The 15,137-nt window shown below is 33.8% G+C and overlaps 2 protein-coding genes across 2 annotated transcripts; one reads left to right on the top strand and one right to left on the bottom strand.

Annotated features, from left to right (window-relative positions):
* The first annotated feature begins 830 nt into the window (after positions 1-830).
* On the top strand, positions 831-6,846 carry LOC143600935 (D-glycerate 3-kinase, chloroplastic-like). Its single transcript, XM_077078474.1, has 12 exons — positions 831-1,071; positions 2,682-3,067; positions 4,084-4,163; positions 4,243-4,294; positions 5,025-5,066; positions 5,172-5,250; positions 5,334-5,365; positions 5,480-5,548; positions 5,663-5,737; positions 6,099-6,215; positions 6,359-6,409; positions 6,532-6,846. The coding sequence occupies exons 1-12, from the start codon at positions 891-893 to the stop codon at positions 6,673-6,675; spliced, it is 1,308 nt and encodes a 435-aa protein (XP_076934589.1). The 5' UTR covers positions 831-890; the 3' UTR covers positions 6,676-6,846.
* Positions 6,847-9,468: 2,622 nt separating this feature from the next.
* Positions 9,469-12,070, bottom strand: LOC143600939 (hypothetical protein At1g04090-like). The gene is made up of 2 exons (XM_077078476.1): positions 11,884-12,070; positions 9,469-11,108 (listed from the first exon to the last, which is right to left on the bottom strand). The coding sequence occupies exons 1-2, from the start codon at positions 12,068-12,070 to the stop codon at positions 9,469-9,471; spliced, it is 1,827 nt and encodes a 608-aa protein (XP_076934591.1).
* Between the last annotated feature and the right edge of the window lie 3,067 nt (positions 12,071-15,137).

The raw sequence follows: 15,137 nt of genomic DNA, 5'->3' as shown, positions 1-15,137 counted from the left end.
TCTACTCGTACTGCAAGAACAACTTTATAAAAAAATAATAATGATGTTAAATATCACATAACTTGTTAAGAACACTAGTGATCTATGAATGCATCATATCTTGTCGTTTTATTCATCATCTCTAGAGAAATTATTCGTTATTAATAATAAAATATCGATGTAGTTGCACGTAATGGTAACAAAATAATAGATGTTTTTCTGCAGTAGGCCTTCTGGTCCAATAACATGGGTTAATGGTTAAAGCTTGAAATCCATGAGATATCTGGTTCGAAACCTAACTAAAGGGTGTTTTCCTATAGCATAGACGGTTGACATCCCGTTCAAGAAAAACTCGCTTGCGTATTTGGATTAGTTCTAAACGGTGTTTTTAAAAAACAGATGTCTTTTCTTTTCTTCTTCTATTTCCCCCCCTTTTTTTATATAAATAATAGGAGGTCATCAATCATCATTCCGATGAATGACAAGAAAAGACGTATTGATGTAAAATTGGAAAAAGAAAAAATCTTTGATGTAAAATGGGAAACGACTTTTGTGTAATTTTAACCAAAAGAGTTTTAGAGTATGACGTAACATAGTTTAGAAAACAAATTATGGATCAGTACCAAATTGGATTAGAACATTTTAGAACGCCCCAAATTAGATTAGATCAGAAGATAAGATACGCTTCTTCCTTGCATCACTAATATTATTTTATTAGATTAAAAAAATTGACTAGGTAAGGTAAGTTGTTATAAAGAAAGAAAACGACGAATATAATTATAGCCTTATATAAATATATGGTACTACGATACATACATACATACATACAGTTGTCACAGTCCATAAACATCGACCCCAAATATAGATAACTTTAGACCGTTTAGTGGTTCACCCGCCTTCCACAAACCACTATGGCGGTTGTTATGGATGTTCTGCCTCGCCCAACTAAGCCATTGGTCACTTCACCATTGCCGGCCTTCTACGACCGGACTCCCAACCATTATATTCATTTATCCAGTGGTCCGATTACTACTCGCAGCACCTTCAGATCATTACATCGAATCACTTCTCAACTCAATTCATCCAAATCAGGTTTATCAATTACGTTCATTTTGCATTCGATTTATTTTTCTCCTTAGCTCGCCCTCATATCGCCAATTAGGCTTATGTGTTTGAGTAATTGTTCGTTCGGTGTTGAATAATATTAAATTCGTGAATAGTGATTTATTATTTATTTATTTTGAATGGCGAATAGTGATTATAATGTGGTTGGTTTGGATTTGTTTGTTATCATTACTGGGACCTATTTACTCAGATTTGTTTTTTTTAGAAGAAGAAGAATATGATGCCTTTTGGTAACAGAATCTGTTCTTTTCTGTTCTGATAAAGTAGATGGGAATATATAGTAAATTATTTCTCAAGTCAAATTGTCAATGCTTAAGCCTTATAGAGTAAAGTAGAGCAATCATTTGAGCATTTGAGTCTTTTAAAATTAGTCAATTTTGGTTTAGTCAAGGTAGTCAACAGGTCAAAACAGACAAGCATTATATGACTTATTAACTAAAAGTAGTTCAAATGGGATTCACACTGCTTTTGACCATTGTTTATCTCCGTCACTTACTCCTTGTTTCCAGCACCACCACTTCACCACCGCCATTACCGGCGCGCCCACCACCGACGCCACTAGGGGCGAGCAAAGACAACCGACAAAACAGACCCTAATATAAACAATAACCAACATGACCGATGGTTACATTTGATGACTTGGAATAACGGGTGGTATAGTTTTGGTTTCCGTTAAGCATTCCAATAAGATACACATGTTTAAGAAGTTTTAAAAAGAGTTAGGCATGGGCGAAGTATACTTAGGGCCCGAAGTGGCCCGCCCCCCCTGTTTTTTTGCGTAGTAGTGTAAATTTACTTGTTTTCGTCCAAAATTTTTTATACGTAGTGTAAATTTAGCCATTTTCGACCGAAAATTTGAGCCCGCCCCCCTGGTGTCTTCGTCCAAGCTTCGCCACTTACTGTACAAGATTTAATAATAAATAGCTAGTCAATTTTAGAGAACTCAAAAACATTATTTATTAATTATTAGGTTATAGGAAACCAGAGTACTGTCTGTGGTGGTCATGCAAATGGAAATATGGAATCTTATGGTGGGGGCAAATTTCACAAACAGAAACATACTCTTACCTTTTTTTTTCTAGCAACCAACTTCAAATGTGCAGAATAAAGATGAGTTTTTGAGTTATATTTCTTGGTAATAAACGTTTGGGAGTTATCCGAAAATTGAGTTTGTTAACTGTTTTGTTTTAATATTGAATTAACCACTTGAGAATGGCACCTGATGATGCTAGTCACTTGTCACTTTTTTAAAAAGTTATGATGTAAGACCCATTATAAACAGTTCATTTTTACTATGATTTGTTTTATCAAAAAAAGTAGGTGGTCTGTTTCTATAATTTTTTTTTATTTAAATTATAGTGTAAATAAATAACATGAATTGTCCCTGTAGTTGGGTCACATCTTTGATTTGGTCCCTAAATATTTTTTTTGGCGGATTTAGTCCCCATGCTTGTAGGTTTCTTTCAGTGTTGGTCCAAAATGGCTAATGCGGTTAGTTTTTATCGGTAAAGTTTAGAGAGAGAGAGAGAGAAAGAGATGGGATAATATATATCATGATTGAGACATTATTGATGCAGGAGATGGATGTTCATGGATGCAAGACAACTCAACCTATAAAGATATTATAGCCAACAGCAAAAGGAATCTTGGTCCATTACATGCAGTGTTTCCACCCACACCTGCACAAGTTTCCTCTGTGAAGGATCTTTTTGAGTTTATTTGCGAGGGCCCACTTATAGAGAAACTCGGGTTCACCCCAGAAACAGTAGCTGGGACTATAGACGAGTGGTTACAAGGTGGTTTTCACGTGTGTAAATTGTTTAAGCTCAATGAGCTATACCTGACTACACCCCAAAAGGCTAGAATTTATCACTATTATATCCCGGTCTACTTGTGGTGTGAAAAGCAGATTGCTGATCATAGATCTACATTCAAAGATGGAGATGACATCCCTCCTTTGGTGGTATTTACCTAACCTTTTAACAGTACTATCCTTGTTTGTTTGGATAATGTATACATAAAATGAACCGAACGGACACAAACAGTTGAACGGACGGGGTTTTATTGTTCGTGTTCGTACATTGAGAAAATGAACATGTACATGTTCATTTATGTTCAATCGTGAACTAGAATAAACCAACAATTCACGAACGTAAATCAACAAACTTAACTGAACATAGATAAATGAACATAACTTAGTTTAAACCAGTTAAAAGTAATTTGAAGGCAAGTACAATGTGGTCGGCTTTAAAACTTATTAAAACAAGATTAAGTTGCAGTGAACAAAAGAGTTTTAATGTAGATATTAATGAAACGTACGCGGACAAGCATAACTGAAATAGATAAACGAATATAACAGAACTAAAACCAGTTAAAAGGAATTTGAAGAACGTGTTGGGCTTAAAAAAGTTATTAAAGCAAGACTAAGTTGTAATAACAAAAAAAATTTTAATGAATGTAGTAACGAACAGTTCATGAACGTAAACGAATGAGCATAATTGAACATAGATAAACAAACATAACTGAGCTAAAACCAGTTTTGCGTAGACTCAACGCCTCAACACTAGGGATTGACAATGGCTAGGTTTTACCAAAGCTCAAGTTTTACCAACCAACGTCAACCAATTATATGTATGAACATAATTTGAAAAACAATGCATTGAGCTTAAAAAGTTAATAAAACAAGACTAAGTTGTAACGAACAAAACTAGTCTCAATGAATATATTAATGAACGAACTTAAATAAACTAAACTTTCGAACATAAATGAACGTAAATGAATGAGCATTAACGAGTTAAAATGACCAAAGGTAAACGAACGTTCATGAACACCACCGAACACACAAGACATGTTTTCATGCTCATTCGTTTATTAATTATAACGAACTTCCCACCGAATTGTTCATGAATTAACCTCATATATAATGTTTGATTATTGCATACCCCTTAAGTTGCTAACTGATCCTCTGTTATTATGCAGATTGGTTTTAGTGCTCCACAAGGCTGTGGAAAGACTACACTGGTCTTTGCTCTAGACTATCTTTTTCGCACTTCAGGGAGGTAAAGTGCATGCACAACAATGATACATGTTTGATTAATATTGAGAAAAGTAAGAATTTTAGCATGTTTTATTTATCAGGAAGTCTGCAACTATTTCCATAGATGATTTCTATTTAACACATGATGATCAGGTAATACTCAAGACTTATAAATATTACATATTGATTGCAAATTTTCTTTTCTAGGGTTGAAAGTTATTCAATTGTGATTTTTATACTTATTTTTAAGAACTTTTTAAAACTAAAAAGGGGATATTTCATTTGTTAGCTCCTCCCTAGCTTGGTAACGCCTGAAAACGAATCAAACGAACACGAATGGTAGTTGTTCATGTTCGTTCGTTTAACTTTTACAGAACAAACTATCGAACACTAACAACTGAATGAACAGAATTTTCTTGTTTGTTTTCGTTCGTTAAGAAAATTAACGTGTTTGTGTTTGTTTATGTTCGTTTGTTAACTGTATAAACTAACAAATATAACTGAACATAGATGAACGAATATAAACGAACATAATTGAATGAACATCAAATAAAAATAATAAGCTAAATTGTAATGGTTAATATTGTAATTTCATAAAAATTAAACTAAATTGTAATGGACCTAAAAATTTTTAATGAGTATATAAAAACAAACGTAATCTAATGAACATATATGAACGTCAATGAACGAATATAAACGAATGTAAATGAATGGACTTTAACAAACTAACATTCACGAACATATATGAATGAACGAGACATGTGCTAATGCGCATTTAATTAAATGAACAAAAGATGTTCGTGTTTGTTTGTTTATTAAATAAACGAACTTCCCGCCAGACGGTTCACTGATGTCTAATGCAATTATACATTTGTTGCTATAGGTTAAACTGAGAGAGAAACATCCTGGGAATGCTCTTTTAGAGGTAAGTTTTTGATTTTCTCTTAAAGCAGAAAACTTAAAAACAGCAGTATTAAGGGCATCATGATTTAAGTAAATAATTGACATGAGTCTTTTTATTTACCCGCAGTTTCGTGGAAATGCTGGAAGCCATGATCTTTCTCTGTCTGTTGAAACACTAACTGCTGTCCAGAAACTGACTAAAGAGGGTTTGAGACACTTATTTATTCAGATCCGATCTTTTGCTTAATCACATGTTTTGAACTAAATTTTGATGCACAAAAATGTCCAGGTTTGAAAATGAAGCTGCCCAGATATGAAAAGGTAAGCTCCATTTAGCTATCTTTTTTTTTAGTTTTACGTGTTTGACCCGTTTAGAAATAATACAATCGAAATGTTGAGTTGTTCATCTCTAATGTGATGTTCTCCCTAATGCAGTCTGCCTACAACGGGAGAGGTGATAGAGCTGACCCTTCAACATGGCCTGAAGTTGAAGGACCTCTAACAGTAAGTAAAACTTCCATTAGTGTTTTTTTTAACATTTGTAAAATGGTTATAAACTTTATATTGAATTGTTTTCTTATAACTTTCATGTGCCTTTTCTTCTGTTTCATAACTTAGGTAGTTCTTTTTGAGGGTTGGATGCTTGGTTTTAAGCCTGTTCCTGCTGAAGTGGTCAAAGCTATTGACCCACAGGTTAGACTACTGAGATCACACACCATGTAGGATCAGGATCATGATCATTTTAGAATCACAATTAAATTAAGAGCTTATAACAACCAATCATTTGATTTATTTTATTTATATCTTCAATATATATGTATATATATTTGGATCAAATACAATTATACAAATAGATTTATCATGCTAAACGAGTAAACGTACAAATAACTAGAGTAATTATGATAACACTAGAGTAATTAATTATTAGTGTAATAACTGTAGTTCAAAACTGTAGAGTAATAATAATTACTCTAGCTATTTGTACATTTAGTAGGTTAATTTCATTTGTACGGGAACCCACCCCTATTAACGCAACCGTAATTTTTTTGTGCAGCTAGAAATAGTGAATAAAAACTTAGAGGCTTATTATGATGCATGGGACAAGTTTGTGAAAGCATGGATTATTATCAAAATTAAAGACCCGAGTTGCGTCTACCAATGGCGGTTACAGGTTTGCCATCATCATCATCATCATCATCATCATCATCACCATCATCATCATCATCATCATCATCATCATCATCATCATCATCATCATCCATGTTTTTATAGTTTCTTTAGGTGATATTAATATTATCTGGGAAAATCTTGCAGGCAGAGATTCAAATGAGAGAAGCAGGAAACCCAGGGATGACAGATGAGGAGGTATATTATATTATTTCAGTGATAATCTAATTTCTTGAATAAGTTAGGTTTTATGTGTAAAAATATACATTTTGGGTGGTTGTTAACTAACATGATATCTTTTATGTGATTCTGAGTTGCAGGTGATGGATTTTGTGTCAAGATACTTACCAGCATACAATGCATACCTTCCTACACTGTACACAGAAGGACCAAAAGGATCGGACTCTGACCGCACCCTCATTGTTGAAATTGATGAACAAAGAAATCCAATCCTTGCTGGCTAGATACAGGTAACTATTGCTACCCTTTTCATCTTTGTTTATTATGCTTTCAGCCTTAAGTTTGTATATTTAAAATCCTACATATAGTTACTCTATTCTTTTATATTCGATTCTAGTGTAAATGAATGATGTTCTATATACTCACTACTTAATAAGAGTAACTCTTTCTTTCAAGCATCCACACTCTCACCCGAGCACGCTTAACTGTGGAGTTTTTCTGTCATCCACATTTAATGCACCCTCTATGAGCCATGATATCTCCCATGTCCACATTTGGGTGTTACACACACATTATTTTTTATATAAAAAAAGTACAGCCAAGAATGAAAGCGGTTAAACAAGTTGCATGTCTTGAACGGATTGAAAGTTGCCCAGAGTATATTTAAATGCATACAACCGCATAAACTCGCTCCATTCCAAGAATAGATTGTTGTATTAAGATAATTTTTGTATTCGGCACATTAGTTAATAGTTATTCATTATTTTTAAAGGGAACAAAAAGTACGTGTATGTCAACCCTACCCTTTTTTAATCGACCCGTTTGCCAAGGAATTCACAGCAATATAGACATGGCAAGTCTAGCAGAAGAAGCCAACAACTTAAAACACTACACAACAAATAGAATGTTTAATATATGTAGGTGCTCACAAACAGAGACAAACAGAAAATTAATATGAAGACATAGTCCAAATAGCAATGCCTGACTTTGATTGTACGAGACTACTTGCAGCAGCAGCAACAACGACAACATCGTTCACATTTCTTGGGGCAGCAACAACAGCAAAACATCGGGAAGAAGCTACATCGATAAAGGAAAAGAATCACGAGACAAGTTTCTTTAGAAAATCAAGTTCTAATTATACAAGCATTAATAGATAAAAGGACCAAGAAAGGTACTTTTACGGAAAACACAAATTGTTTTATGATCCATTTATCTGATCCCATTGGTTAATAGATTATTAGTGAGGTCTCCTGAGTACACAATAACAGATTAACAGGTATCACTTAAAGGAGGGTAAATATGTAAATTTTAATTTATCGTGTTTTCTCGACACTACTCAAAAGTAATCGGATTATTACGAATTTGAGTCGTAACAATCGTATTAACAGTTTAAAAACATAAATTGAAACACTCTTAGATAAAGATGAAATAAAATGCAGTTGAGAAGGTATAAGAACAAAGCATATAGGCCGCCGCCTTGTTCCTCCTTATGCTTTTCGGCATGATGGTGGTATGACATTTCTTGTGTTTTTGGTGCTTCTGGCATCTTGAGTGTTGAGGATCAAATTTTTCTAAAAGAATGCAACTTTTGTAACATGAAAAGATAGAAAGGAGAAGATGAGTATATAGAATTGTGTGACTTGTATGACCCTATTTAATGAGAGTGGTAGTTGGTGGTTAACAACCAGCACATGGGATGTAGATCAGTAGATGTCATAAACAGGCAAATGAGATCAACACTTTTTGCAAGTACATTTATAAATAGCTAATATAATACATATTACATAAATTGATTTTAATGATACATTCTTTGAAAGAATGTATACATAATACATATTTTGAAAAAAATGTTTTTGAACGGCAATTATATTAAACAAGCAAGAAGCTTGAGCAAAGGGGCAGACAAAAGAAAAGAGGTTACATCAAACAAAATATTAAACAAGTTACATATAAATGAAATTTAGGCTTCGCCATTTCTCTCAGTCCAAGCTCTTGAGATCCGCTCGATGTTTGATCCAAAGATAAGGAATTGATTTGGTTCTTCCCACCAAGGCCTGCTATAGTAGAATTTCTATGATTAAAAATTGTTTCATTTCTTGTTCTCCAGATGATCCAACACGTCGTTGCAATAATTGCTTCAACCAACTGCTTTTTCTTCTTCGTTAGCGTATAATGCCTTTATATTTCATGATAAAATCTAATTGGCACGCTCGTGCTCCTCCTTACTCCCACCCTGTGCTGACAAGAATCATTGCTGTGCGATGGTGTGTACTTTTATGCACGCCCATACATGACCATGACCAACAAAAAGCTGAAAACCGCACAAGTGCAGAGGCTAGTACGGGAATAATGGAAAATTGTGCCTCCTGATTGACTGCCCGATCGTGCTTGGCCAATTTTTTTTTATAAATAGAGAGGGCTTCATTCCTCATTTAAGGCGTCACCTTTCAGAACACACAATTTCATTGATTTGTACTACAATTATCTTGGTCAAGAGGGAAATCATCATCCACGGTCAAGATCAAGAAGTACCCACTCTTCACTTGGTTTAGTTTAGTAACTATATTTATACAAGTGTTAGTGTTATTCTCATGGTCCTTAGAGCCTAATCTTCTTGTATCACTTTGGTGAAAATGAAATTTATTACAAAAACATTGATTAATCATTTGATCTTCATCGCATGACTTGAGGTGGCTAGCATGTTGAGTGATATCAAGAGAAGTTTATGATTAAATTGTTTTGGTTGTATTGCTTAACTTTACAATGATCATAGTGCATGAATAAATAGGTGAAAGAATATGCTAAAACAAGAAAATACATAATTGGAAAAAGATAATATGTGGCTGTCACTTTGCTGTATAGATCTGTTGTGATTGATCTTATAAAATGTAATGGGATATGATATGATAATTATGGTTGATCCCATTAGTTTATTTATTTATTTATTTATTTCTTTTTATCTAGTATTAAAATTAATTACTATCATTGATAACAGATGGATAGATTAAACCAAAAAAAATGCATTTTATAAATATTTTTTTAACAATCCATGACATTTGTGATGATGATTCATTTCACACACGCTCATCTCCCCACCAACTATCTTTCATTTTTGGGCCTTGAGGACCTTCTTCTCCAAACACCTCAGCAGGGATTTTTCTAATAACTTTAAGGAAAATTCGTCGAAAAAGGCGCGGCAAAGCGTGCACAACCTTCATTAACTCCTCTGTATACTTATAGCTAAACTTAGGACCCCATCTTCCTGTATAATTCACCCACGGTTCCATACCAAATGGTTTGTAATCAACATAAATAACATTATAACTTGATGCGATATCCATCACGTTGTTACTTTTTGCAGCATCGTCCCTGAGACCAAACCCAAAAGAATTCCCATCTCTGACGATTGGGTATTCTTTTGAACGGTTGATCTTCTTAAACTCTTCCTCTAGCATTCGTACGTCGCTTTCATCAAGGTAGCCAGCTAAATGTGTATGCGAAGTTGGAGTCGAGTAATGTGTATGACCATGCAAAGATGAATACACCACCGGTCTGGTCCCATTCATGAGCTCAAATGCACTAGGTGGAAGCCATTCTCCCTTGGCGTGTTGCGATAGATACACCTCCCTTAGAGTCCCATGAAAGTTACCGACCCTTAACGTTATGTGTTCCCAATCGCCAACATGCTCCCCTATCCTTCCTAACTTTATGGTGAAAGGTCCGAATTGAAGCTTCCCTCCCCCGTTGAAAGGGTAATACAACCATATGGCTAGATCGGTACATGTCCCTCCTAGTGCTTGTTTCACATGTATGTACGCGACTGCGTCAGATAAATACCCGTCCTGTAACTTTTCCCTCGAAGGTTGACCCGGCGGGAGGTCTAGAAAGGCATCATCCGCATTACCAGTGTTCGGAAGATTATCACCATCATTGATCACACCCTCTGAAGGTTGACCGGATTTGTGTAGCTCGGCCCCATTTTCAAAGAACCATAAAACCGACGATGGAAAGTATTGCTCATCCGGATGGAAATAAACCCACGGGGCATAAGCATTGATCATTGTAGTGATTTGTGAGGGATTAGGCATTGCAGGATAAGCACCATTCTTGACCATCTTTAAAGACGACAACTCGTGTGCATTTGAGCCATTTCGCACCAAAAACATGCCTGTTGGTACACTTCGACCTCTAGTTTTTGGAATTGTAGTATGCAAATTAACCATACTCGAACTAATCCCCATCTTATGCCCCCATATCCATTTGTCCACCTTGGTTGACTCCGTGAAGTCGGATCTAACACACTTAACCTTGTCGAGTGAGGGCTTTTCAAGGGAAGTCGTGACAATGTGACCTGCGGCTTTATAACCGTAGGGCGCAATTGGGAGCCAAATGTATCCATCTACGCGTTGGCTTACATTCGAACCCTTACTAGTCCAAATAAGAGTATAGTCTATGGGACTCTTCAGTGCACCATGTGATGGGTTACCTGTGGTGTCTTTGGCTACAAGAACCGCTGAAACCATGGGCATAGAGTTGGGTTTGGAATAGTGACCGATCAAACTGAAGCCGGTTGGGATGGAAGTTGGTTCATAAAATGTAGCACCAAGACCCTTCGGACCACCACTGTGTGTTTCCCATATTTTCTTGAAGTACAAAGCTTCATGAACCTTTAATCCTCCAAGATCTATTGCCCCATTTCCGAATTCTCCACCACCTGTAAACAAATTTAATTATACACTTAATTAATTAAGCTTGTTACATTGATTAAACTATAGTTTATTGAGATCATAAACCTTATAACTACATTATTTACAACACTGAATAAGGTTTTAAGTTTCAAACACCTAAACTAAACAGTTTAAAGCTGAACCGAATTAGAATTACGTATTCTGTTTTGTTTGGTTTCCGGTCGAAAACCAAATTGGTTTTTTTCGGTTTCAAAAATCTGAATTCAGTTCAAACTGAATAATCAGAATAGCAAATATGGTCATTTAAGTTTTGTCATTTAATCCAATCTGATTACAATGTTAATGTCAGTTCAATCTATGTAATGAACACAACACAATCCAATAACAAATAATGCTAAACAAAAAATCCGGTTCATTAGTTGAACACTGAAAGCCGAATCAAATTCGGTTCAATTTTTATTTTCTTGATTCAGTTCGGTTTTCGGTGCCAACTTTAAACACCCCTAATTAATTTTGGATCATTTAATTGATTAATCATACATAAAAATTAGAAAAATTATCATATAATGTACACACATATATGTATAGAGTATGAATGTATGTATAGTTATGTTTGTAGTGAGCTGAAGTCTAGAATGATTAATTAAAAAGTGGCAAACATTTTTATGATAAGTGCATCTTTTTTTTCTTTTAAGTTAATACAATAATACACCATCTTGTTTAAAAAAACAACTATATAACATCAACAACATTTTTTTATATATATCATTTATATATAAAAAAAGGCAACGAAATATATACCTGCAGGAAATGAGAGTGATTGACCAACTAGATCAAATGACACGACATCATTTTCAGCATAATTAGGATTATCCAATGTTGAGAGATCATCAAAGGCATGAGATGTGTTACAAACAATTTGTAATAATACTATCAAAATTGTTTTGTAGATGTGAAGTGAGAACCTAGAAAGAATTACACCCGTCATTTCGAGACTAATTCTAAAACTTTTGCATGGTGCATAGTTGCATAGGTACATACATATATATATATATATTTGTTGACTTCTTGTAATAAAGTTCTTTATCACCCATAGTAATATTGTATGAATGTATCACCATAATAACAAAAAATAAATCACAATGGTCACATTATGAACGTATCGGAATAATCACATTGTATAATATTTACAGCCTTGACAAATATAAATGTTTAATAAGTCTTAAAAATTATCTTTTTTTATTTTTATTTTTTTACAAATATAAATGTTTAATAAGTCTTAAAAATTAAAAAATATAAAGAGACTTAATTATCTTTTTTTATTTGTATTAAGTCATTCATTTTAATTTATACATTAACTAATCTCGTGTAATAAACGGGTTTTTAAAGCTAGTTAAATATAATAAAAAAGTACTACCCATCGTTAGTACCGGAGGGGAGAACCTAGCTAGTACTAACGCAAACTCTTTACATTTTCGGAAAAACTATGATGCTTTATTTATTACATATTAATTAATTATCATAAATGCACTCGTTTTTCAAATTAACACTCAATGAAAAAGTTAAACTAGAAAGATAGACATAAATGAGAAGTGTTAGTATGATAGTAGCAAAGAAAAACAAAAAAATACAAAAATAATAATAAAAAAATTATAACTCACAATATAAATAAAAACAAAAAAAATTAAATTATTTCCCCCGTCATTTATGTTAAAAAACGACGAAAATACAGAATGCCGAAATTATGAAAATAAACAAAAAATACAATAATAAATAAAAAGACACAATGATTCACAAAATATAATACAATGTCGAATAAAATATAACACAAAGACACAACGTAAAGGAAAAAACACAATCGATAATGAAAATAAATAAAAAAAACACAATGATAAATAAAGGAGTAACGTGCCATTTTAGTCCTTATGATTTGACAAATAATGCGAATTTAGTCCAAAAAGTTTATTTTTTGCATATGGACCCTCCACGTTTCCCAGTCCTTGCCAATTACATCCAAATCACTAACCCCGTTAAATTTTATCGTTAAGTCAGGGGTAGACATGTCTTTTCACTATTTATTTATTATAATATTTATTTCAGTGAACTGCGGTTTTCGTCCTTGTGGTTTGTCTAAATCTGCGGTTTTAGCACAGTAGTTTTTAAGTTAGTAATTTTCTTCCCTATGGTTTCATTTCACTTGCAATTAAACTCGAATTCCCTAATCTCGTTAAGTTTGGTTGTTAAACCCATCAGTGTGCCCTTCACGTGAGGGGCAATTTTGTTCCTTCTTTTTCCCCTTTTTCCCCAAATACACCCCAGCCCTTCACGTGAGGGGTTCGCGAATTAGGGCTGAGGTTTATTTGGAGAGAAAAAAGACAAAATTGATCGTTACATGAGGGGCACACAAATGGGTTAATGACAAGACTTAACAAGATTAATAAATTCGGATTTAATTGCACGTGAAATGAAACCATAAGGAAGAAAATTGTAAATTTGAAACTACTAGACTAAAATTGCAGATTTTGACAAACCAGAGGGACGAAAACCGCAGTTTACTTAAATAAGTATTATAATAAAGAAAAAGTGAAAAGACATGTCTACCATTGACTTAACGATAAAATTTAACGAGGTTAGTGATTTGGATGTAATTGGCAAGAACTGAGAAACATGGAGGGTCCATATGGAAAAAATAAACTTTTTAGACTAAATTCGTATTATTTGCCAAACCACAAGGACTAAAATGACACTTTACTCTAAATAAAGAGACACAATGATCTTTTTTCCTCAACGTTTTTTATTTTTTGAAAACGAAGAAGACGGTGAAAATATTTTTGTGTTTTTAACTTTTTAGTTATATATATTACATTTTAAGTTATGATTCTTTTAATTATTTTTTCATTATTTTATTGAGGGGCTTTCTGTTGCTACAAATCATTTTCATCCTTCTTATTTTTCTATTTTTTTATTGAATAACCTTACCCATACAAATATATATACACTTTGTTTTATCTTTTTTTAACGGCCAATGAAAGCAATGTATCAAGACGGATAAAAGTACACACAAACCGTATCTATCAAGATGCTAGAGCACGGCCCAAACACCTCCGGCAGAAATACCACAATCAAACACTAAAATGACATCTAGTTGCAATATAAGTTGACACCAATCATCCCAAGACAATTGCGCTCCGCCCGATCTATTTTTAACAAAAAAAACTAATTGTTTTTATGACCCCGCCACACTTTCCATTGTTACCGCTGAGCTGTTAAAAACCATATCATTCCTCACGTTCCACAAACATCATACATTTTTTGAAAAACTATAATGCTTTAATTATAATATTAATTAATTATAAAAAATGCAATCATTTTTTTAAATTAATACTCAACAAATCTATACATACACACACGCGCACACCTTTGTTTTCCCTTTTTTTGTTAATGGCCAACGAAAGCAATGTATTAAGATGGAACAAAACCAAATCTAGAAAGAAGCTAGAGCACGACCCAAACACCCTCGACAGGAATACCACAACCAAACACTAAAACAACATCCAGTTACGAATATAAGTCAACACCAATCATTTCAAGATGATTGCGCCCCACCCGATCTATTATATATGTCCCCACCAGACTTTTCACTGTTACCGCTGAGCTATTAAACACCATATCATTCCTCGTGTGTGACAAACATCACACATTTTATGATAAACTATGATACTTAATTATTACATGATATTAATTAATTATCATAAATGCAATCATTTTTTAAATTAATAATCCATACAAATATATACACCTTTTTTCTTTTTATAACGCCCAACGAAAGCAATGTATTAAGATGGAACAAAGTACAAACAAACCGAATTAATCTAGCAAGAAGCTAGAGCACGGCCCAAACACCTTCAGCAGGAATACCACAACCGAACACTAGAACGACTCCAATTACAATTTAGTTGACACCAATCATCACAAGACAATTACGCCCCACCCGACTATTTTTAACTGAAAAAAAAACTAATCGTTTTTTTGTCCCCACCACACTTTCCACTGTT

The sequence above is a fragment of the Bidens hawaiensis genome, unplaced genomic scaffold (assembly GCF_021521415.1).
Source record: "Bidens hawaiensis isolate Kalapana, Puna unplaced genomic scaffold, B.hawaiensis_p1.1 tig00055085_1, whole genome shotgun sequence".
Lineage (NCBI taxonomy): Eukaryota > Viridiplantae > Streptophyta > Magnoliopsida > Asterales > Asteraceae > Bidens > Bidens hawaiensis.
Note: the sequence above shows the minus strand (reverse complement) of the source record. Positions and strands in the feature narration are given on the sequence as shown.

What these genes read in the sequence shown, in the direction of transcription:
- LOC143600939 (XM_077078476.1), bottom strand. Translation starts at nt 12,070, where the DNA reads ATGACGGGTGTAATTCTTTCTAGGTTCTCACTTCACATCTACAAAACA. An exon ending in ATCACTCTCATTTCCTGCAG is followed by an intron (nt 11,109 to 11,883) that starts GTATATATTTCG and finishes ATTTGTTTACAG; the next exon opens with GTGGTGGAGAATTCGGAAAT.
- LOC143600935 (XM_077078474.1), top strand. Translation starts at nt 891, where the DNA reads ATGGCGGTTGTTATGGATGTTCTGCCTCGCCCAACTAAGCCATTGGTC. An exon ending in ACTCAATTCATCCAAATCAG is followed by an intron (nt 1,072 to 2,681) that starts GTTTATCAATTA and finishes TTATTGATGCAG; the next exon opens with GAGATGGATGTTCATGGATG. An exon ending in AAGTTGAAGGACCTCTAACA is followed by an intron (nt 5,549 to 5,662) that starts GTAAGTAAAACT and finishes TTCATAACTTAG; the next exon opens with GTAGTTCTTTTTGAGGGTTG.